Raw genomic sequence first — 22,908 nt, 5'->3', positions numbered from 1 at the left:
ACTATAGGAAGAGCTTCAGATGTTCTGTCTATCCAACTGGAGCAAAGAGGGTCCATGTGTCTCCGCCCCACCCTTCACTCAGTTTTCTGGGAAGGACCCGCCCCTGCAGCCATGTTCCTTCCCACAGGAATTGCATGTGCTCAGGTTACGATGAGCGCTCCTTTCTAACCACACCTGTGGCTCTGATTATTTCCATACATCTGTGTGACTCTTCTGTTTGGGTCCACTACCTGCTCCCCTGCCCCCACCGTTGGGCTCGGGAAAGCAGAGAAAATGTCTATTTTGTTCTCTGCCGTATCCCCAGCACCTAGTATAGTGCTGATGCTCAGGGCACACCTGAAAATGAATGAGGGTTCTCCCTCCCAAGGTTGCTGCTTCCCAGCCATGGACAGCTCAGCAGCCTCCCTTTGGAGGGCCAGGGTCACTGGGCTTTTCCCCTGGTTGCAGGTGGTTCTGGGAGCCTCCTACCTACCAACTTGAATGGTACTGGATTAGTGACCCTCTGAGAATAAGAACCTCCTCAGCCAATGGCCTGCAGAGAGCCCAAGGTGGGAGGCACATCGCTTGACGAGGCCAATGGGAGTTTTCTCTGTAACTTACACATCTCCCTCTGGGGAGAAAGCACCTGTTCAGAATTCTAACAGTTAAAACAATAGCCATATCGTTCCTTTTATTTTTTGTATGAGAGTGTGGGCTTAGTCAACAGTAAGAGATAAATGTAAAATGAGCCTTAGACATGACTTACGTTCCTTAGATTCCCTTTTTGATCTTTATCAGGGTCATCTGAGTATTCTTGTGCAGTTGTGGCTTGCCTCTAGATTCTGCTTTACCTTATCTTCACATTTATAATTGCTGCATGTGCACATTTCCACGTGTTGACAGTTCACATACTTTTTCTGTTTTGCTATTTTGAAATGTGATCCTTTCATTGAACTATAAATCTTGGCTATCTCTGTAAGCAGCAGATATTTAACAACTGTGTCACAGCCACTGAGAGATGAGCAACATTGTTCAGCCAGTCTCCTGTTAGTGAGCATTTAAGTTTTGTTCTTTGTTTTTTTCTTTTAAAGAAACCTCATACAATATTGCAGCGGACATCCTCAAACACAGTTGTGTTTACATGCCGGAGTTTATCTTCAGGAGAGATTTCTGGCATTGGAAATGCTGGATCAAAAAATAGAAACACTTACAATTAAATTATCCTCCGAAACCCCTTCCAAAATGGCTGTGCCAATTTACACACTCGTCAGTGATCTGCATATTGTTCCAGGCGACATGCTGTTACGTGTGTTGATGTGCCAATGGCTTGTTTCATTTTCCTGCTACTGAGACTGGGAGTGAGTTCCCTATTTGAGGCTGTCATTTTTCATCTTTGTTAGTTATAAGCTTACCTTACTTTTTCAAATTTTTTAGTATTTGCCTTTTGGACTCTTGAACACTTAATAGTTAGGTAGAAACAGGCAGTATTTCATCACAGTTGTTTCCCGTACTGTGCAGGCAAGAAGACCAAGGCCGCCGCGCAGGTGAGGGTTTTGCCCAGAATTGAACGATTCATGGCAGAGCTTGGCCCAGACCCCCCAGCTCCTGTCTCTCCGGCAGAGCCCTTCCCCCGCCGGGGCACGCTGTGGAGAAAGTCTCAGAGGCGGACATGTGCCAGTTGTGGCTGTTTGGGCCTCGTGGTTCCCTCCATAAACTGCTGTAACCCTTGGTATCGGGGTGATGTTGCTGACTGGTCCTGGCAGGGCCGGGCATTGAGCTGGCGATCCCATGGGCTGAAGGTGGAGGACAGGTCCAGTTGTATCCTCCTCCTGTTCCTCTGAATTCTTAGGACTCTGTCTTTGCAGGCCTGTTAGCTCAAGTCTGCGTGGTCTGTGGCGAGGAACAGACTGGCACTGAACTACCTCGTTTGTGGGGGGTTTGAATTGGGTTCCTTGGCTCGGTAACACGGCCTCCAACCACTGGAATTTATCAGCCACAAGTTTCTAGGAAATGCAAATTAAGGACCGCAAAAGAAATGCAGGAGTGTTGGTAAAAGGAGAAACACTAGGACGAGTTTCTCTGCAGGCTTCTGAAGAAAGGTCCTTGGGCATTAGAAACTGAGCAAGTGTTAGGAGAAGAGCCTTTCTCTGCCCAGGCAGGCAGTGGGAAAGTGACCACCTGTGCAGAAATTATTCTAAAGGAGGAGAAGTGATACATTGCTGCAAGGTACAATCTGCAGGGTAGAGCAGGTGGCTGGAAGTGCTCCAGTTTCAGTTCCCTGTGTACTTGCTCCCCCTGAACCCAGAGCTCATGATTTGGATTCTTCAGGCCCCCACAATGGCACCCCACCTAGATGTCTGGGAGCTAAACTTTCAGATCCTTAATGTGACCTATCTTTTATATAGATTAGCCTATGCAAGTAATTTAGACTAGAGTGAGAATGACTGATAGAATTTTACAATTTAAATAAAATGGTAGAGAACCTAGAGAACTCTCTCTGCTTGGTGGACCATGAGGCAAATCTTTGAGGTATGGGTGCTTTTTCCCTTAACACTCTGTACCCTCATAGTAAACAAACAGTCAGCAACTTGGCATTTCTGTTTTTTTGATATCTGTCAACTCCTCTATGTTGGACTCTTTCATTCAATTCAAAGTGTTGTGTGTCTTTCCTGGAACCCAAGCAGATGACAGCGTCTCTAGGGGACATCGTTTCTCTCTGGAAGTCCTTTCCCTTCATGGACTCACGCAAAGCTGTGTCTTCCTTCCTCCCTGTGCAGGTTCCGATGAGGAGTACATTTACATGAACAAAGTGACAGTCAACAAGGAACAGAATGCTGAGTCCCAAGACAAAGGTATGAGGCTGGGGCCAGTTCCCAGGAGCAGGGAAGGTATGAGCCTTGGTCCTGACCCACCACCCTGCCTTCCTCCCAGCCAGCACCACAGACAGGCCCGGTGGAGATATTTTTGGAAGTCACATTTTGGTTGATGGTATTTTGGGTTGACATATTTTGGGATGTTTCACTGGGCCACCTCCTTGCCTTTTAAAGGTCTCACGTTCCCCTCATAGATCAGGAATCTGTTCCGAAGCCCTCTCAGCTTTTCCCAGCATCGTCCAAGGAATAGGAAGTCATAATTCAAATGTTTGAAGAAAGCAGTGGTGGATGGTGCTGATCCCAGTTCCAACTTTATGTCCTTTGATGGAAGACTGGATACTATATGTGTGTTTGGGGGGGATGGTGATGTTAGCAACTGCCATAATATTAAAGGGTTTTTTCAAAGGTGCTTTTTATGGCAGAATATTTTCTCCTCCTTTGGAATAACAGAGTGTGTCTTCCATGCTGTCTTAGTCTCTGCCCTGTTCTTTACTTTCCTCTGAACACCTCCAGGAGTAGGGACTGGCAGACCCCAGGGAGACACAGAGGTTTCCAGGGCTTCCCTGCTTGTAGAAAAGGGACGATTGGAAGCCCCTCCTCCCAGCTCCCTGTTACTCAAATACAAAGGTGTAGACCCAGCACCCAAAAGCTTTCAGTCCTATTAAAAGCTTGGTTTCAAAACATCAGCCACCAAAGCTCCGAGGTCAGATCTGCCTGAGTCTGTCTGTTCAAGGGGGCCTGGGCCACCGGCCAAAGTGGTCAGACACACAAGAGCCTTTGGTGCCTTTTCCTTAAAAACACACAGGGGGTTCGTGGTCAAATCCTTCAGTGCGGCTTTGCCACCTCCTGCCCCATCGCCAGTCTGGGGCTCAGCAGGACCCATCGGTATGAAAGCAGCCCCCGGGCCTGGGGCCGCAGGCCTTCCAGAGAAACTGTGGGAAGGAAAGAGCAGTAATCACAGGGTCAGAGCTGAGAGTGGCTTAATATAGTGACCGCAGGGCACCTCCTCTGCTCCTTAAAGCTCTGTGGCTAGGCCATTTTTGGCGTGGGGCAGGTGGAGGAGAGGGTGCGGAGCCTGCCAGAAACCCAAACCAGCCCCTTCTGAGGAATCTGTGGTGGAGGCACCACCGCACCCTATTCTTGGAGGAAAAACAACACGGGCCCCAGGGACCAGCTGCCTGGGTAATTAACACCTGCTCAAATAGAACGCCTGGGCACATGTGACCAGACATTCCTGGATAATGAGAGCCTGCTGCGAGGCTGGCTGCCCCTCACTGAAGCCTTCTCCCGCTTGCTGCCCACAGAGCCCGAGGAGCAGAACCCACTGACCAACGGGGAACCCCGCCAGCACTCCACAGCCCCTCAGAAGAGTCTTCCGGACCTCCCGCCCCCCAAGATCGTGAGTGTGGGTCCCAGACCCCTGCCTTCCCTGACTGGGGCCCCATGAACTTCCAGTTGTTTTCACAGGGGTCAGTCCACCAAGTGTCTGGCATTTTCTGAGTACCTGTTGTGTGTTGGGCATGGAGCAAGGCCCACGGAGGGGCAGAGCAAAAAAGTAAGCCTGTCTGCAGGTGACATCATTTGCTCGGGGTAATAGAAATGGGAGATGAGGAAGATTACCTTTAGCAGGTGCCACGATGTGTCCGAGCCGTGACAGGCTCTTTACCCAGCACCACGTGGGGCCATGTCTAGAACAGTCACCAACTCTGGCCACAGTGAAACTTTTAGGATTGTAAGTCACATCATACTGCACTTCCTGCTGGGAGTCCACCAGTAGCTCTCACTGAACTTAGGAAAAAACACCCACATTTGTTGACATGGCCCCAGGGCCTAGCCAGTGTGGCCCAGCTGCATCCCCAGCCTCCTGGCAGGTGCTCTTCACTGGCCTCTCCTCCGTTCCTGGGCTATGCCACATGGTTGGTCCCAGCTCAGGGGCTTGGCACTTTCTGGGCCTGGTTCTTCAATGGCTGTTGCCTCTTCATCTCTTAGATAGACATTCCCTGACCTGCCCACGTCAGGGATCCCACCTCCATCCTGCCCCAGTGACTGCTTGTCCCACTGTCTAGCCACCACCTCCACGGCACTTACCACCATGAAAATGCTCTTGTGTATTATTTGCCTCCCAGGCCAGGTATAAGCTCCTTAGGACTGGGACTGTGTCTCTTGTTTAGTTTAATGGCCTGTGTCTGCACACAGTGAGCCATCCACACATGGATGGATGGGAGGAAGGAAAGAAGGGAGGAAAGGAGGGAGGGAGGGAAGGAGGAAGAAAGGAAGGAAGGAAAGGAGGAAGGAAGGAAAGAAGGAAGGAAGGAAGGAAGGGAGTGGGGGAGGGAGGAATGCATTATGGAATCATATTATGGAATCATAGGCCTGGGTTCAGACCCCAGCTGTGCCAGGCACTAGCTCTTTGACCTTGAGCAAGTTAGTAAGATCTCCAGCTCTTTGTTTCCTGGTGTTTAAATGAAAGGAATGGGAATCTCTCTCTGAAAAGATTGTCTTATTCAGTGGCCTAAGGCTGTGCGTTAGTATTCAGAGAGGTAAGGAGTAGGTTTATATTTTATGGGTGAGGAGCCTGGAATCAGCAGGTTCGTAGGTCTGAATGTCACACAGCCTCGAAGTGGCAGAGCTAGATTTTGAACCCTATAGGTTCTTGTTAGGGAGGCTTCCTCATGAGGTAGGAGGTGAGAGCTGGGAAGGATTTCTGGGGGGCAGGGGTTCTGGGGGGTCAGTGCCAGCAGGAAGCTGTGTGGCTCCATGGACGCTGAGCTCCCACCAAGCCATCTGTCATCGAGGTCTGTGGGCTGAGGGGATCTTGACCCCGGGCCAGCCCCCTTCATTCATGTCTTCCTGAGGGGTGGCAGGTGTCCTCAAGCTGCTTTCTTCAGGCCACACCGGGGGGAACCTGGAGTGCTTGGGACCACATTCCCTACCCCACCCCTCCCTGAGACTCCTTGAGTTGGGTGTTGGCTGCAGAGACTCTTCACGTAAGGCTGGGTGTGATTGATGGACTGAGCCTGAGTCCCTGGGTGTCCCCACTATACTGACAACCCTGGTGACAGCCCCACTCTGAGCTGCCCTCAAGCATGGTCCTCCTCACCACCCATCGAGGGGTGCCTGTGTTTGCCAGTTTTTCATAGGCAGAAACAGAGGCTCTGGGAGTTAAAACCCCCAGGAGGTGGCAGGGCCAGGCATCGGATGCAGGTTCCCGCTGTCCAGGCCATTCCGTGGCCTCCCGGACTTACGCTGGTCTTTCTAGCAGAGCGAAGGCACTAGTCCAGTTCCCTCCAGAAGGTTCCCCGTCGCTTTCTGCCCAGTACATGGGGGAGACAGCACACCCCCTCTGCTCCCTGCAGCTGCTGCTGGCTGTGGCCCTGTGGGAGTGCTGTGGTTTCCGATGTGTCCCAGGTACCTCTTGCTGGGTGGCCGGAGAGGAGAGGTGGCCGCTCCGAGCCAGGGCAGGAAGGTTCTTATCCTGACTCAGCCTCTGATTCTGACCCAGGGCTTTTGGCTTTTGTGCAGTGGAAGTGCCTCCGCGGGCCCCTCCTGGGGCAGCATGTGGTGGGGCCACACCTGGTTGGAGGGTGCATTCCCCAGGTAGAGTCCCACAGGCCTTGAGTGCTGGGTGGGGCTGACTTGCTCTGAAAATCTGTGCTTCACAGACAAATGTGGTAGTGAGCCCAGAGGCCCCGGGTCCCACGAGTCCCAGTCGCTGGCATTGGCTTTTACTCTTCCTTCGCCAGTCACCTGGGGCATGGGTCCGGAGGTCGCTGGGCAGGGATGTGAGAGGCAGGGCCGGTGGGCAAGGCAGGGCAGCTTCGGGCCAGGAGAGGCTCTGTTGGTTGGGGCTGGGGAAACTGTCACCACCCAAGAGTCACACAGTCCCTGCGGTAATTGTTCCTGTGGACAAACTCCAGGCCCTGGGGAGATTTCCAGCAAAGCAGCTGATCCTTGTAGAACTTCTCTGCTAAGAAGGGCAAGGGGTGCTGGCTGCAACTCCCTTTTCACGGTCCCTCCTAGCTGTGTCCTGGGCACCCGCCCCCACCCCAGGGAGTTTGTGGATGTGGAGTAAAAGAGGGGGTGGCTGGCGTAATCTGGGGTCTCCCCGCCCCCCCTCCTGGCACGCACAAACACACGCACGTGCCTGCTTTCCCTCAGGCTTCTTCTCTGGTCAAGTCTGGCTCAAGGGGCCATAACTCTGAGCCCAAGGCCCCCAGAGGAGCGGCGTCAGGGCGGAGTGGGGAACAGCTGTGTCTTCTGGCTCTGAGGGAGGGGGAAGAGGTCGAGGGGGGCCTGAGCAGCAGCTGCAGTTTGGGAGCATGAGCTTGGAGTGGCCCCGGGACGCCTCTCCTTCAGACAGAGAAAGCCACACCCCTTCCCACCCCAAGCCCAGAGCCTCAGGGTGCCATGGTGGCTGGTCTAGTAAATATCCAGCCCCGCCTTGCTAGTGGCCGTGGCAGAAGCTGGATATCTGCCTGGCGCCCTCCGTGTCTATGGTTGGGCCAGGAGTATGGCCTCTGTCCCATGCTCAGAATGTCCTGATTCTTTCTCTGGTGGCTTGGGTCCCCCTCCATTCCCCCACAGGGTCAGTGGACAGCAGACCTGGCCAGCAATGGAAGGGTCAGCCAGGGGCTTGGAGCAACCTCGCGGGTGTGGCCAGTGACTCAGGCAGCTGTGGCACTTTCAGGCCACTGACTGCCCAGCCAGGTACTGTGGTCACTGCAGGAGAAACAGATGTTTGCTGGCACTGCTGATGCTCCTGGCCAGCACAGCCATCTCCACCCCGTGTGCCCCCAGAGGCCTGAACACGCGTTGTTGCTGGCTTTAAGTGAGCTGCTGTGTGTGTGTGTGGGCGGGGCGGGGGGTGAGCAGCTTCCTGAGCAAATGACGTCGCCTCGGTCAGTCTGGGGAGCCCCCACCCAGGAACCTTCCACAGTGCACTCTGGGCCAGGTCGCTCGAACTGCAAGGCCACCTCTGGTCCTCTGGGCCACCCCTTATCTTCGGCTGTAATCTAGATCAGAATGATCAAAACAGCCCCCGGCCAAATCCACAGCCACCTGCTCATCTGTGAAGCCAGCTTCACTGGAACGCAACCACACTTACTGAGCTCTGTGTCATCTGTGGATAGTTCTGCGCTGCGTCAGCTGACTTGAACAGCCGAGATCAGAGACGCTGTACAGCCTGCAGATCCCGAAAGTATTTGCTGTTTGGCCCTTGACCGAAAAAGTCTGCCAACCTCTGGCAAATCATGCTGAGCGTGGGGGAGGGGGCTTCTTTCCTATCCCTGCCTGTGAACCTTCAGAAAGTTACTTCAGGTTTTGAAGTCACATCTCTTCTACATCTTCATTTAATATGCATAGTCATGATAATGGTGATTAAAATAATAGTCCTTTATTCTTAACCCTGGGAAGTTAGGCTCTCTTGCTCCTTTGACCTCTGATATAGGACATTGTCCTGTAAAACAAGGTGACTGTCTTTGGAATTATGTAAATTATTTTATCTTTTAACTAACCTAGGGCCCTATCTTTTGCCCAGCAGGCTTAAAAGCAGGAACTGTTGCGCCCTGGCTGGTGTGGCTCAGTGGATTGAGCTTAGGCCTGCGAGCCAAGTGTTGCTGGTTCGATTCCCAGTCAGGGCACATGACTAGGTTGCACGTCAGGTCCCCAGATGGGGGCGTGGGTGAGAGGCAACCACACAGTGATGTTTCTCTCCCTCTCTTTCTCCTTTCCCCTCTCTCTAAAAATAAATACATAAATAAGCAAATAAATAAATTATTTTAAAAAAAAAAAAAGCAGGGACAGTCTTGTTTAAAGAAACAGAGCTTAGTATAAGCCTGGTCAAGCCTGGTCTCCAGTCTCCCCAGGGTACATCTGTCCTGCCATCAAACATGTTTAGTGGCAACTTTTCTCCCTCTGATTGATACTTTTATGTTTTACTTTTTTAGGTTAGTGAAAGCTCATGTTTATTGAGTACTTAATAATGCTGAGCCCAGTTTAATCCTCATAACAGGCCCCTCTGAGAAGTGTTTTTACTCTCTTTTCCCATTTTACAGTGGAAGAACTGATACCCAGAGAGGTCAACTAAGTTGCCCAGAGTCACACAGCTCAGTTCTGCCAGTGTCAGGATTCAAACCCCAGGCCCAGAGGTCGGATTTCTACCACTGCCTTATCTATACTGCCTCCCCCTACACGTCCCCAGACAGGACAGTCAGGCCCACGCGGTGGCAATGTAAGGATGAGCTCCCACAGCAGGCTCCAGTCCCCCTTTGCCCTGTTCTCATCACAGAAATGCAGTCTGGTGCCAGATCGTGGGTGTTCAGAGCCTCTCTCCAGATGGGACCCACCTCTTCACCAAGAGAAGGGTCCCAGCACCACTTTGTGGGAGTGGGGGCTGGAGCTGGAGGCCCGGCTAGCTCAGGAAACATGAGCCCCAGGACCCACATGCAGAGACTTTGCTACTGCCGCCCAGGTGAGAGGACCCTGTCTCCTCAGAGGACCACAGCTGAGTCCCTTCCAGGCTGACCAGGACTGGCTGACAGGAGCCCAGACCTCTGGCCAAGCTCACGGCAGCAAAGGTGCAAGGTCATCCACTAGCAGCTACCGATGATGGACACTGTACCAAGGCCCCAGCCATGAGGAAGCAGCCTGGCTGGAGGTGCCGCCCCCAGCTGAACCCCTTCAGCAGCTGCACCTGCCAACCCAGTGCAGCAGCTGGTCTGCTTAGGAAATGAACAGATTATTCTGTTCCTTCTGCATATTGGGTGTTGCACCTGCTGGGGTGAAAGCTGTTCAGAGCCTGCCTCTGGGACTCGTATCAGTTTTCTTGGTGTGAGGCCAGATCCAGTTAAAAGGACCCTGTATGGGACCCAGGTTGTGGCCTGGCCTCTGCCACCCCTCTTTCTGCGGCCCTGTCTCCACTTATTAGGCAGCAATTTAGTAACCTGGCTCCTACAGACCCCAGACAATGATGACCATAGCCTCCTTGCCTCTGATATGGGCCACACCCTGCAGAAACCCTGTCACGTTTCCCCTTCCTGAATCCTCAAGACAACCTCAGGACTATTCTTGCTTGACAGAGGAGGAGTGAGGCTCAGAGGGGCTGTTCCAGACCTAGGGCTACAATCTGCGGAGTCCTAAAGCCTGGATTCAAACCCAGTTACTTTCACTCCAGAGTTAATACAAATAGACATTCGACGCCAAGCCACACAGGACTTGGCCCGGGAGCATGGTTTTGGTGAAGCAGCTGCAGCTTTACTCTGCCATGGGGAAGCTGGGAGGGGACACTCACAGCCCGTGCTAAGTCCCATTCCAGGGGACCAAGCCCGGGCTGACTGTCTGGGCTTAGGGCCCGGCGGGGGTCCTTCCTTTGGCTGCCTCCTCTTTGAGGTGCCCCCCCAACCTCTTTACCTTGGGAGCCTTCCTCTGCTGTCAGTTGGAGCTCCCCAAAAGGCCCAGGCTTGACCCTTGGGTGGATTTTCCAAGCCAGGAATGGAAAGGCACTGCAGGCCATTTCTGTGCTCAGCTCTTTAGGAATATTCCCTTGGCCCTCCTCACGGGTTTCATGATTCAGACAGAGCTGGAGGCTCATGTGGGCGGGTGCTTCTACATTTCTGACCTGTAACAGTGATAGTCGTGCAACAATCTGTCTCTGGTGTGTCCCCTGCAATTGCTTACAAGATCAGCTTCATGGTCTGGTGCCCATTTTACAGGTGGATTAATGGAGGAACAGCAACGATTTCACGTTCCGTGCTTTTATTCTATGTTTTTATTATAAGGTTATAATATTAGAATATGTTTTTATTCTATTCAGATTGTGCTCATCCCACCCCTATGCCACATAAGATCCCAGGGTTGTCTTTGAGACGCAGCTCAAAGATCCTGTCCTCTGAGCATCCTTCCTTGGTCCTAAATGGTCCTCACCCTCCTGGTCCCCACAGAACTTTGACCTCATCTATTATAGCACTGTTGACGATGTGCTTGATCAGGGGCTGTGAGCATCCACTACCTAGTTTAGTCCGTGTTAGCACTGACCCCCTGGACACGTCCTGCAGCTGGTATGCAGGAACCATCCGATATCCGCTGAATGAATGATTGAGCTTATTATGGTAAAAGTTTCTAAATCCTTAGACACCCGATCATCTTCCTCCATGTGCCTCTGATTAGCCCTTGTCTTTTTAGAAAGCATATTATATTTAGAAGTCATTATAGCTACCGCAGCAGCCTGACACCATCTGGACTTTGTGTGTTATGTGTCACGTGCGTGATGATATTTTGTGCGTGCAGCGGGGGTCTGAGCCTCATCTTGCAGAGGAGAAAGCTGAGGCTTGGTGAGGTGAAGCCCCGTGCCCACAGCCCTTTGGGGGATGCATTGCAGACATAGTGGACAAGGGCCTGGTGCTCCACGTTCTCCCTCCCAGGTGGCCTGCCTCAAGTCCAGCTGGACATGTTTTCTTCTGAACTTCCCCCTCCTTCTACCCAAAGGGTTAATTCCAAGTCGTTGCCAGTGTATCGTATCTGAAAAATGTTTGCTTTATTTGTTCATACCACAGATTCCAGAACGGAAACAACTCTCCATCCCAAAGATCGAGTCTGCGGAGGGCTACTATGAAGAGGCTGAGCCATACGATGCATCCCTCAACGGTACATGCCGGGGCCAGGGCCCGGGCTCGGAGGGGGTCCAGCCACTTCCTGCAGAGATGCCAAGGCTGGAAGCGGTGGACTGCCTGGGCTGCTGTTACCAGTGAGCGTTGTCCAAGTTGAGAATTGGCCGCAGAGCATTGAGTCTCTATCCTGCTGGGGAGCTGAGACCTACCGCAGACCCAGCCCGCCTGCAAGGAGGGGTCGGCCTGGTCCACAGAAACTGGTTTATGTGCCCGATGCTTCCAGTGTTCCCGCCTGGGTGTGGCTGGATTCAGCACAGAAATGTGTCGGGGGGCAGGTGTGCTGGCGAAGGGGCATCAGGCCCTCGGGAGCAAGGGAAATGTGATCAGGCTGAGCCCAGACCTGGTTCCCAGGGTCCCTTCACTGGCCCGGCGTTACCCTCTGACCCCTGTGAGCCAAGCGCCCTTCCTGGAGTGAGGAACTCGGAGGGCCAGAGAGCTCAGCAGTCACAGCCTTTAGGTTCCGTGTGGAAAGGAAGACAGCAAATAAACATAGGGTGTGTCAGGTGATGATGAAGATGGAAACAGCTGGGGTTGGAGGCAGCAGGGGGGCGGTGTTATGTTAAGTAGGGAAGGCCTCTCTGATAGTGGCACCACAAGTGAAGTGGGAAATGGATGGGGCAGAAAACTGCAGGAAATCCTTTCCTGGAAGCACAGCACATGCAAAGGCCCTGAGGCAGGAGCGCTCTTGGCACATTTGAAGAACAGCAAGAAGGTCCATGGAGCAGGAGCTGGTGAGGTGGAGGGGTCGGGGAGAAATAGAGCTGGGGATGCGGAAGTCAGCTGCAGACCACGGAGAGGACCAGCTTCTCTCTGCGTGAGACAGGAAGGTTACTTGGTGGCTGACCTGGGTATGAAAAAGATCATCTGTGCTATGGGGCAGGGCTTACACCGGGGCCAGCAGTCCTTGGCCTGTGGTTCTTAGCCCGAGGAAGTGAGATCAGAAATGCTCTTGCTGTACAAATTCTTTAACACAGAACGGCCCCGCAGGTTCTGGAAGGAAGAGATGGTTGTGACCTTCTCTCCCAGGTGGCTGGACTCTGGTCCTCCCACTCTCCCCTTACCTCTTTCCCTGTCCCTCCCCTGTAAGGGAAAGGTCTCTGAAAGCATAAAGCAATGTGCAGATGTAAGAGATGAGGGTCAGTCCCTGATGGTGGGGGTGAAGGGAAAGTGGGCTTGTGGCTTCCATAAAGAACAGGACCGGGTCGGGGGGTGGGGATGAGCCAGGCCAGTCACTTGGAGGCAGGTAGGAGGAGCCCTCTCTGCCGGCACACGTCACTTGCTGCCCGCAGCCCCAGGAACTGTGTGGGAGGTAAAGCTTGTCTGGTCTGAGGTTATTTTCCTCTAAGAAGCTGGGTTGGTGGGCAGGTGTCACTTAGCTTGAATCCCCTAAGTGTATGAGACGTTTGGGAGTCACCAGCCAGCCAAGCTGAGATTTCAGAGCAGAGCTGAGGGCGTGTGGCTGCGTCTGGAAGGGGGAAGCAGTGACTCACTGGTGGGCACCGTGCCGCCCCTACCCTGCATTGTAACCCGGGGCGCTCTCACGGGTGTGGCCTGAGCCAGCCGGGGCCTGCCTGCCAGACAGGGGCCTGTTTGCAGGGCAGACACCACATCTCAACACAAACAAGTGCTCAGAAGGACCCGGGCTTCTTGGTGTCTGTCTCTGGATTGTGAATTCATATTGGGGGTCGTCACAAGGGCAGCAAGGGGGTGAGAAGATGCCAGACTGCCTTTCCTCTCCTGCCAGGACAAGGACCAAGGGCAACATGGGGAGAACTGGCCACGCTTGCCACGCAGGAGCAGCTTTACCTGCGATATAAGCCAGCCTGCTCTCAGTTCCTGTCTGTTGTCCCCCACGCCTGGTTGCATAGTGAGGCACACAGGTCACAACAGGAGGAATGACCATTGGCCTTCAGCCCCCATTCTTGTTCGTTGGCCAACTGCAGTTTTGCTGACTTCCTGCAAAAGACCACTGTCTTGGTTTCTTGTCCTGCTGTATCAGTACTGTCCCCACACTGCCCCACAGGGTCAGAGTCCTCTCTGCCAGAAAAAGTCCAGTAAGTGCCCGGATGGCCCGTGCAGCGGATCAGAGTGTCTGTCTTGCTTCCCCGAGACTTGAGCTCCTTCAGTGATGATGCTTGCTGTTGGGGTAATGACGGCTGCTCTGCCAGGGTACCCCCTCTCGGTTCATGGTAACACAATACCAGTCTGCCTCTCACCCATGGACCGTTCAGCAGGTGTTACTGGGCTGCAGGTAGTGCGGGTGCCCAGGCTCCTTCCAGCATGGGCTCAGCCACCCTCTACAGCCACAGAATCCTCTGCAAAGAGAGCAAGTAGAACCCCTGTGTGCTTCTTAAATGTCCCAGCCATAAGTGACACACATCGCATCCACCTGCATTCCATTGGTGACAAGTAGTCACATACGTGGTCCTTTCTGGATGCGAAGGGGCTGGGAAGTGAAGTCCGTGGCTGGGCGGGGGCGTCTCCAGACAAGCCCACACCTCCGATGGGAAAGCAGTAACTTCTGGGGGCGGGCAGCCATTCCTCCTCATCTGGGCATCTCGGCATCACTGCTCCTGGGTCTGTCCCTTATCTTCATCTTATCTCTCTCTTGCCTTTGTTTGTGCTTCTGGATATCACACAGGTCCTTCCAGCAGAGTTCCCCCCACTGGAGTCCCCAGATGGGTGCAGGTGCCCGAAGGAGTCATTTACGCCACCATCACCTTGGGTACTGCTTGTGCCCAGAGCTGGCATGCCAGTGATTCCATGCCTGCTGCCTGGCTCTCAGAGACAGGGTGCATGCCCCACGTGTGGCCTCTGCTCTCATTCTGTCCCGGTGCCTGGCTCCTGCATGCCATGTGTCATCCTTCCACAAACCCCTGCCTGTGGCACCCAAATGCGTGGCTGAAGGACTCAATGCTGCTTGGTTGTTCTGTCCCCCGTTTCCGAGGACAGGTTACAGGACAGAGCGGGGACTGCAGACATGGGGGTGGAATTATCTGATTATCCTGCCTTTCACCTCGGTTCACCCTGGGACCCCCAGAAGCCAAGTTTCTGTTTTAAAAAGACCCTGCATTTATGGCGGGGCTGTGATTGGTCTTTAGGGAGAAATAAAATTAATACATTTGCCCTACATTTCCTCCAAGCTACTTGGGGTTAGCTTGAGGTAGGGTGTTGTGTTGTTTCTTCTCAATTAGCTTCTCCTTGCCCCCCAGAGGTGGCTGGGCAGGGGTTAGATTTCTCCTTGGAACACGTGAGGCAGCCCCAGAAGCACAAAACAGCAAGGGACTTGGCCGATTTCTTCACAGGGAACCCCATGGCCTCCCACATTAATTTTTGTTACTGAAGGAGGTATTCCAATGACATCCCCTCTTTCTTCTTTTACTTACTGTACAGATAACAGCAATCCTGACAGTGTGGGCTTTTTAAAATAAAATCACCCTCATCCTACCACCAGGTCAAATCAACTACTTTGAATTCTCCCGGTGGGCGTTCGGTACTGATCTACTGGCGCCTTAAAACTTTTAAGTGTGCTTTCTTACTGACCATCATATGTATCGAGTTTGTCAAGTTGCAGAGTAGCCTTCAGCGTTTTCATCGATTACAGTTGCATGGTGCACAGCTATAATCATACTTTTCCCTGTTCTTCTGTGACTACTCAGTCGTTTGAATTAATATCTTAATGCATGTAACCTTCTCCTCCTTCCTTCCTTTTTTAAAAGCTAGTTTCCTAAGAGAAACGGCCAGGGCCGGGATTACTGGGTCAAAGGGTAAGGGTGTTTTTATGGCTCTTGAACCAATAGGCTGCCAGACTGTTTCGGGAGAGGATTGTGTTAATTTAGGTGGCCACCCGCGGGAGGAGGGGCCGGGGTCTGCCACGGGGCAGCACCGCTGTTTTCGATCTTGGCTTATTTAATAGGTATAAAATTAAGAACTGTGCCACATTTTTATTGAGACAGGGAAGGGAGTAGTACCACACTGCTTTCAAAGAAAACTGATATTAAAATAGTTAAAGTGTTACTTTGAGAAATACATATTAAAACAATGTAGAGCACATTTTCATTGGCCTTGTAGCTAGAATAACCAGGGGCAGTGGCCTCATTCCATTTTCTATATTTGAATTCAAATGTGGTTCTGTTTTCTTTGTATGCAGGGACCTAGCCATGCAGGTAACAGAAGGGATCTCCGAGGAAGGGAACATAGGGGCCCACAAGATGTTTCTTTTCTGAAGGGAGTCATGGGGGAGGAGAGAGGACTCAAGGAGACGGAGCATGTCTGTAGAAGTTGTAGGGAATTAGATGATGGGCCCACTTTCTGACTGTTAGAGCTGCTCAGTAATGGAAGCAATTGTGAGGTAGTGAGCTCCCTGTCCATTGGGGAGTTCAAGCAGAGGCTGGAGCAGTATCAAGGTTACAATAGACAGATTCCTGTGCTGAGCCAGGGGTTGGACCAGGGATCCTGGTGTCCTTTGTGGTCTGCTTTTTTGGGGGGTTATTGACTAATTTTTCTCTTCACCTAGTTTTTGTTGGCCTCCAATAATGCGGTGAGGCTTGGAGAACAGAGCAACTCTTGTGGGGTAGTGGGGCAGACACTGAGGCGTGTGGAGTGTGCATAGATTTGGGTCCAGTGTTTGCTCCGTGAGTTTGGGGAGTCTTTCAAACAGAACAGAAGCGTGAGGTTGGCTCGTTGGCAGAGGTGGAAGGAGCCTATGAGTCGGTGGACAAGCAGAAGGAGTGCAGCTCATGAAGTGGGAGGGAAAGGGGACGCAGTCTGTGGAGAACAGAGATGGATTTCTTAAAAGGTTCTGCCTCCGAGGGGGCACTGAGGAATGGCGAGATGGCTGCTTCCCCAGAAAGCCATTTCCTGCCGTGGTTTATTTTGCCTTTTATTTCCCAGGAGCTACATCCCCTCCCTGCTCCTAGGAGAGAAGCAGGAACAGAGCAGGCCCAGCTGGGCAGGCAGCGGGCCCTGTGCCCGGCTCTGGGCTCAGATGGTGACCCCTTCCTCCCGGCCACTTAGAATAATAGAGTGCCGGGCTCAGGAAGATCCTCACCCCACCACTCATCCTCCCAACAAGAAGTAGAGTCCCCAAGTGGGGACCTGGCCTTCTCCAGAGCTAACAGTCTGTCAGAGGGCAGTGAGTGTCTTGTCAGGTGTCTCTGGAATCTGAGAGGGCAGGATTTGAGGGGGAAAAGGGAAAGACTTCTGGTTTTAAGTTCTTTGTATATGTGGCCAGAAACAGCATCCAAGAAGCTTTGCTCAGGGGCGTTTGGAACGGGAAAGGCTGCGTGGGTCTGTGGCTGGCACCTGTGGGGCTGGTTCAAGGTCATAGAGAGGTGGGCTGGGGCCTGGGGGCCAGTGGACGCTCCTGCCTGTTGCCTGCTCCCCTCCCTTCTGAACAAACCAGCATGTCGGGAATGTCCCCTGCCCTACCCAGCGGGGACGTGGGGACGTGGGGACGTGACGAGGTGGGTCTGCCTTGCAGAGGATGGAGAGGCCGTGAGCAGCTCCTATGAGTCCTACGACGAAGATGAGAGCAGCAAGGGCAGGCCGGCCCCCCACCAGTGGCCCTCCCCCGAGGCCGGCATCGAGCTGATGCGCGACGCCCGCATCTGCGCCTTCCTGTGGCGCAAGAAGTGGCTGGGGCAGTGGGCCAAGCAGCTCTGTGTCATCAAGGACTCCAGGCTCCTGGTCAGTTGGCCTCATGCCATGTTCTGGTCTTTTCTCTTTTGGGGGTGAGGGGAGGGAGGAGGTGGTCCCTAATACCGAGTGGTCGGAGCCTTTTATATCAGGTTTTCTCCACTCCCTCCCTAACCCAAAATTGTATGTACAGTTTTGTAGGCGTGAGTGAACGTTCTCTTTTTTTTTCTTAATTTAATTTTAATGGTTTATTATGGCCAAAAAAAAAAATTAATTAAACCTAAATCTGATCCACCTTCTAGGAATGTGCTTTTTCTGAACTAGAAAAGTCTAGTCGTTTTCATCAGACTCTCAAAGGGGGACTGTGGTTACCACCCCGCCCCCCTCTATCCACCCCCGCCGCTCCCCGGTCCCATCCACAGTTTTTCCGGGGACCTTTCTGTCCCTGGTCTGAGAGCCTGTTCCTCCTCCCCTCCTGGCCACTGGAGGTCTGGGATGGAGCCTCCTGCCCCACCCAGTTCCGGCTCCTGTGTTTGTGCAGGTTCGGTGTCTTCTCCAAAGTCCTAATATTTTGAATCACTGAGCCTAAGACGAGACCCGTAAAGGAATCAGAAGATATTATTCTGACCGCTGCCCTGTTTCCTGTTATTTTATATTACAATTCACAGTCTTAGGTCCCTCTCTGAAGTGCCGTGGCATCGTCATAAGCACCTTTTCTTCCCTGGTTACAGTGTGCTCTGCTCTGTGCAGATGGCCCCTCAGGGGATCCTGCGAGGGAACACCCCCTCATACACGTGAGAAACGAGGGGCACAGTATTTTCTCTGGTAGGAGAAGAAAGTCCCTGCCTTTCTTTGCAAACGATGCCATCTTCCTAACTAAGCAGAGGATGGATACTCTTAGTTGTCATTCCCTACGGACCCCTTCCTGGAGGAGCTGAGCAATAAATGCAGGGGGAGAGAGATGGGACAGACGTGTTCCACCCTGGATTCGTGAGTGTCGCCCTCAGAGGACACAGTTCAGGAGCCAGCCCAGGCTTGCAGGGACAGGAGAGGGCTCAGACAAGCAGGGTCCTGGGCATGCCCGGCTGTGACCAGAGAGGAGGAGGTTTGCAGGAGCGGGAGGCAACCTGCCTGGTCTGATGCTGAGACCGAGTTGCCCGTATCTGAGGTTACGGTTCTGCACTCACACTAGGGCGCCTGGCCCTTTGGTTTTGTTGGGCGGAGCCCAGCTCTCAGTGGGTCCTGCCGTGCCCGGCAGCCCCTCCTCTGCAGACCCTGGCGAGGCCTGGTGCCCCTGCAATGCCACATCTTGTCTCTTTCCTTCCAGTGTTACAAATCCTCAAAGGACCACAGCCCGCAGCTGGATGTGAACTTGCTGGGCAGCAGCGTTGTCCACAAGGAGAAGCAGGTGCGAAAGAAGGAGCACAAGCTGAAGATCACGCCGATGAACGCCGATGTCATCGTCCTGGGCCTGCAGAGCAAGGACCAGGCTGAGCAGTGGCTCAGGGTGAGGGTCCCCACGAGCTGCTGGGGAAACGGGCCTTCTTCCTACTGGGGCTCCCAGCCACGGGGCGGGGAGGAGGGCACTGCACTGTGGCTCCCTGTCTTTCCCCAGGAGGGATGGATGCTGTCAAGGATAAAGGGTCTGCGATCCAGTTCCCGGGGCCTCCTGCACTCTGAGGGGCAGCAATCAGTCTTAGGGAAGTGGATCGCAGACTCTGCTGCCAGGCGTGTGTCCTTCTCAGTCACTGGACTTTGGGCTCTAGTTGAAATCATGTTGTTTTCTGTTCTCTAATGAGCATCACCAGCCTCCTTTTTAAAGAACAGACGTGGCTGCCACTTGTTAAGTACTTACCGTAGACCGTGCACTTTTAACAAATTTTACCCACTTAGCCACCTTGTAGGGAGCTGAGTCATGTTACTGTCCCCATTTTGGAATGGAGAATAAAGCTAAGAGGGAGGAGGGGACCAATGAAGGCCACCTGGTACGTGAGTGGCAGCACTGGGTTTCAAACCTAGAACCTTCTGACCACAGTCCTGCGTTTGGCCTGCTCTTACTGTGATGCGGCCCATAAAATGAAGCACCTGGGAGGGGCCTGCTGCCCCATGTTAAAGATGAGATTGATGATTTCAGAAGGTACAAGGTTTGCACTAAGAAGGGGCCCACAGTTGCAGAGGGATCTCCAAACACAGCAGGTCCCCTGGTGAGGCCAGAGAGAGCCAGAGAGGCCCCTTCCCTTTGTCTGCCTACCACCTCCTCCATCACAGCCGCGTGGATGCATTTCTAAAGCAGGAGCATTATACCTGCCCTCCGCCCCCATCCATATACATGCATGCACATGTATTTGCAGATCCACACTTGCAGGCACACATACCTGCAGACACACACATTTGGGTGCACAAACGTGCATGCACACACACGCCCACATATGTGCGCACACACACTGCTTTTGCTCCTGATTCCCAGTGATTGCTCAGGCCCATTTGTCCTTGCCCTGACTCCAACCTCTCTCCCCAACTCTCATACCCTCTTCCTGAGACCCCTGCCCTTCCCCAGTCTGGCTGGTAGTTCAAAGACAACACTTTGAGAAGACACAGCCTATCTGTTGGCCTTCCCAGAGAGCCCCTTTCTTCCCTAGTCAGATGAGCCCAGAAGTGGCCTTGGCAGTAAGGGCCTGGCTCTTAAGAAGCTGGACACACTTGCAGTTGGGTGGGGCTGGTTAGCCTGTTCATTGGGGTCTGGGCCAAACGCATCTGTTTTGTCAGATCTGCCTGTCCGCCCTGGGCCTCTGTGTCTCAACTCTGCATAATGACACCTGTGCCCACCTGACGGGACAGATATAAGGCAGTGAATGGGAGATGTTGAGTATGGGACAAGAGTCCCAGAAAAGGAAGGCATAAGGCACAACCCTCCCAAAGAAGCGGAATCCCTATGCCTTGGAGCCTGGACACCCTGGCTTAGCATGCTTCCCCTGGGCAGGCCCTGAGCTAGTAAGAATGGTAATGAACATGCCTTTCCTGTTCTGAGCACTTTACACATGAGACCTCCCAGCTGCCCGTGCCATAGGTATGGTTCCACCTTACAGATGTGGTGACTGAGGCTCAGACCAAGGTCAGTCTCGGGAATGGCAAATGCCTGAAGTATCTCCTTCCCCAGAGCCATTTTTCCTTTTGTTCTTTGGCTTTGCTGACTTTAACCCCTTTCCATAAACTGCTCTGTGCAGAGACTGAAATCACTCTTTGCGAAGTCTGCATTTCCAAAGGGCTTCTGGCGGCCTCTGGCTGGGCAGTGTGTCTGTGGCCACCCTGGGCTGTTCCCCTCCGGGACTCCCCCGGTGGCCCCTGGCTCAGAGCACAGGGGAGCCGCTTAGCATAGCCAGAGCCACCTCTGACCTGGGTCTCCAGCCTCAGCCCACAGAGCGGAAGGTTGTCTGCTCTGGCCACCTTTGGGCTGGCTTGTAAAAGCGCCTCCCCTGCTCCCCTCTCCATCCCCGGCACATGTGGGGACCTGCAGGGGAGAGGGGGCCTAAGGAACAAGTCCACCCTCACCCCCATTGCAGCCTGCCCAGCTTGGTCCCGAAGCCACATGTGGGCCAGGTGTTTGGGGTCAGGTGGGTCTCTGTTCTTAGGGAATCCTACATCTTCTCTCTCACCCTGGCCCACTCTCCTGACCTTGAGGGGCTCTGGCTTCTGTGAGCCCAGGCCAGGCCGGAAGCACCTTGGGGGCCTGAGCCTCTGCTGACGGCCCTCCTCCCGCCTCAGGTCATCCAGGAGGTGAGCGGCCTGCCTTCGGAAGGCACGTCCGAGGGGAACCAGTATGCCCCAGATGCCCAGCGCCTGAACTGTGTGAGGGTAAGTCTCCGCTCTGCCTGGGGCGTCAGTGTGAGTCCGTATTTTCTCCCTAAAACTTGAAAGTATAAAATTGGGATCTTTGTTCTCACATTTCAGCCCAGTTAATAAGAAAGGAGAAGGGCAGTACCCCTGGCTTAGCAGGACTGATGAAAGTGATACAGACCTAAAACATTTTCTTGCTTGGTTGGGCAGCAGTTGGGGGAGCTTTACTGGGACCAAGTCACTGCCCTCCCATCTTCAACAGGGAGGTTTCTTCTTCCAAGCTCTGTCTTGCCACTTACTCCCCACTAGGGGTCCCGGGGCTGGGGAGCTGTCTTGGTGTTGACCTGAACCCAAAGACTCAAGGGCTCATTTGCACGGAGCTGCGGAGCCCCTGCTTAAGGGTCAGTGTTGAGGAAGCTGGGCTGGGTGCTGACCGAGGGGAAGGCCTCACCCGTGGGTGACAGTCCATGTCCCTGAGTATCTGCAGGTAGGTGCCTTGAAGCCTGGGTGTGAACAGAGCAGCCAGAGGGTCACTATATCTCATCTTGGGGTCGCTGCCCCTGACAAGGAGGACAGGAGTGGGTACACAGAGGGCTTGAGCGCTGGGGAGGTCCTTTGCGCTTTGGGAAGGCACGGGCCACCCTTGTGGAGAAATACCAAATACCGTGAATGACTGAAGAAGGGCTGTTGCGGTTGCCTCTCATTGCTTGGTCATTGACAAGAAACAAAAACCAGAATAGACATGGGTTTTCTGCTCATTGGGGTAAGAAACAAGAGCTCCCTGTAAAGACCTGGCATATAGTGTTCCCTGGGCGGGCACATCAGTCTTTGGTCCTGCCCGAAGGCCAGGCCTGTGGGCAGGGAATCCCATGGCTTACTTTGCAGAGTCTGGAATTAGTGCTCTGGGATCGGGCAGGGGGACCTCAGGGAGGGTGGGTGAAGGCAGACCTTCCAGAGAGCCCTAGGGGAGTGTGGCCCATGTCCCACCAGTGACCTGGGCTCCAGGGTGACCCCTAGGGTCATCTATTCTTTTCTCTTAGATTGTGATCTCCAACGTAACCATTTCCAGATAAGATCACCCACTTGTCTCTTTCATCCACAGCCAGATCTAACTGAGAAGTACCTGTCAGCCTCGGAGTCTGGAAACTCTGTAGATGGCCACCCTGAGGTCCCAGAGACCAAAGATGGTACCAACACTTATGGCTTTTAGCCCCCGGTGGGGAGGGGTTGGGACCCAGGCTGTGAGACCTGGCTGTGTGGCTCAACCCTAAAGGGTTTTGACAGTTAATTCCACCATGCCTCCAACTTACAAACTACCTGGAAATACTTTACAGCTAACAGATCTAGGGAAAAGGGACAGGGGACCGAACTGAAGTTTCATGACCTGCCGGAGGTAGAATAGTATCTCATTTCCTCTTGTTTCCCAACCCTATTTTAAGTGCCTTTGAGCCCACAGTCCATAAAGATTCTCAAGTGCTGACACATTCTATAAGAGAAGTTGGGGTGCCCCTCTTGAATGTGTGAATCTGGACACACCAGACCGTGGGCTGTGGATCCTGGTTTGGGGGCCAGGTGTCGTGGGAAGAAGCTTCTATTTTTTTTTCCATCTATAACAAGGGCAGGTGGATAAGCTGTGTGCAATGCCGATGGCTTTTTCTCTCATCTTGACAGTCAAGAAGAAATGTTCTCCTAGCCTCAAACTGAGCAACCTAATGAACCTGGGCAGGAAGAAGTCTGCCTTGCTGGAGCCTCCAGAGAGATCCCTCGAGACATCCAGTAAGAATCGTGACTGCCTCCCGGACCACAGGACGTGGTTACTAGGTTGCAGCCTGTCTCCCAGAAGGCAGCTCGCACAGTGAAGGCAGGGGATTTAAGTCTTGCTTTAAACGTTTTTAGGGCTGGGGAGCCTGTGGCTCAGTTTC

General features: G+C 53.2%; 1 protein-coding gene across 4 annotated transcripts in view; it reads left to right on the top strand.

Annotated features, from left to right (window-relative positions):
• Positions 1 to 22,908, top strand: part of AFAP1L2 (actin filament associated protein 1 like 2) — a 92,137-nt gene that overhangs the window by 60,663 nt on the left and 8,566 nt on the right. For 2 of the 4 annotated variants that reach the window (XM_090278643.1, XM_090278642.1), the window contains 9 exons: positions 2,757 to 2,831; positions 4,157 to 4,251; positions 11,402 to 11,492; positions 14,157 to 14,240; positions 16,998 to 17,203; positions 18,480 to 18,659; positions 20,915 to 21,004; positions 22,089 to 22,173; positions 22,658 to 22,762. In XM_090278643.1, the coding sequence (XP_090134769.1) occupies positions 2,757 to 2,831; positions 4,157 to 4,251; positions 11,402 to 11,492; positions 14,157 to 14,240; positions 16,998 to 17,203; positions 18,480 to 18,659; positions 20,915 to 21,004; positions 22,089 to 22,173; positions 22,658 to 22,762 (1,011 nt within the window). The remainder of the gene's footprint in view (positions 1 to 2,756; positions 2,832 to 4,156; positions 4,252 to 11,401; positions 11,493 to 14,156; positions 14,241 to 16,997; positions 17,204 to 18,479; positions 18,660 to 20,914; positions 21,005 to 22,088; positions 22,174 to 22,657; positions 22,763 to 22,908) is intronic. The other 2 variants (XM_090278645.1, XM_090278644.1) reach the window with 1 other exon arrangement.

Source organism: Furipterus horrens, unplaced genomic scaffold (genome assembly GCF_987537825.1).
Source record: "Furipterus horrens unplaced genomic scaffold, mFurHor1.1.pri manual_scaffold_5, whole genome shotgun sequence".
Taxonomy (NCBI): domain Eukaryota; kingdom Metazoa; phylum Chordata; class Mammalia; order Chiroptera; family Furipteridae; genus Furipterus; species Furipterus horrens.
This window is presented reverse-complemented; position numbering and strand designations above follow the sequence as displayed.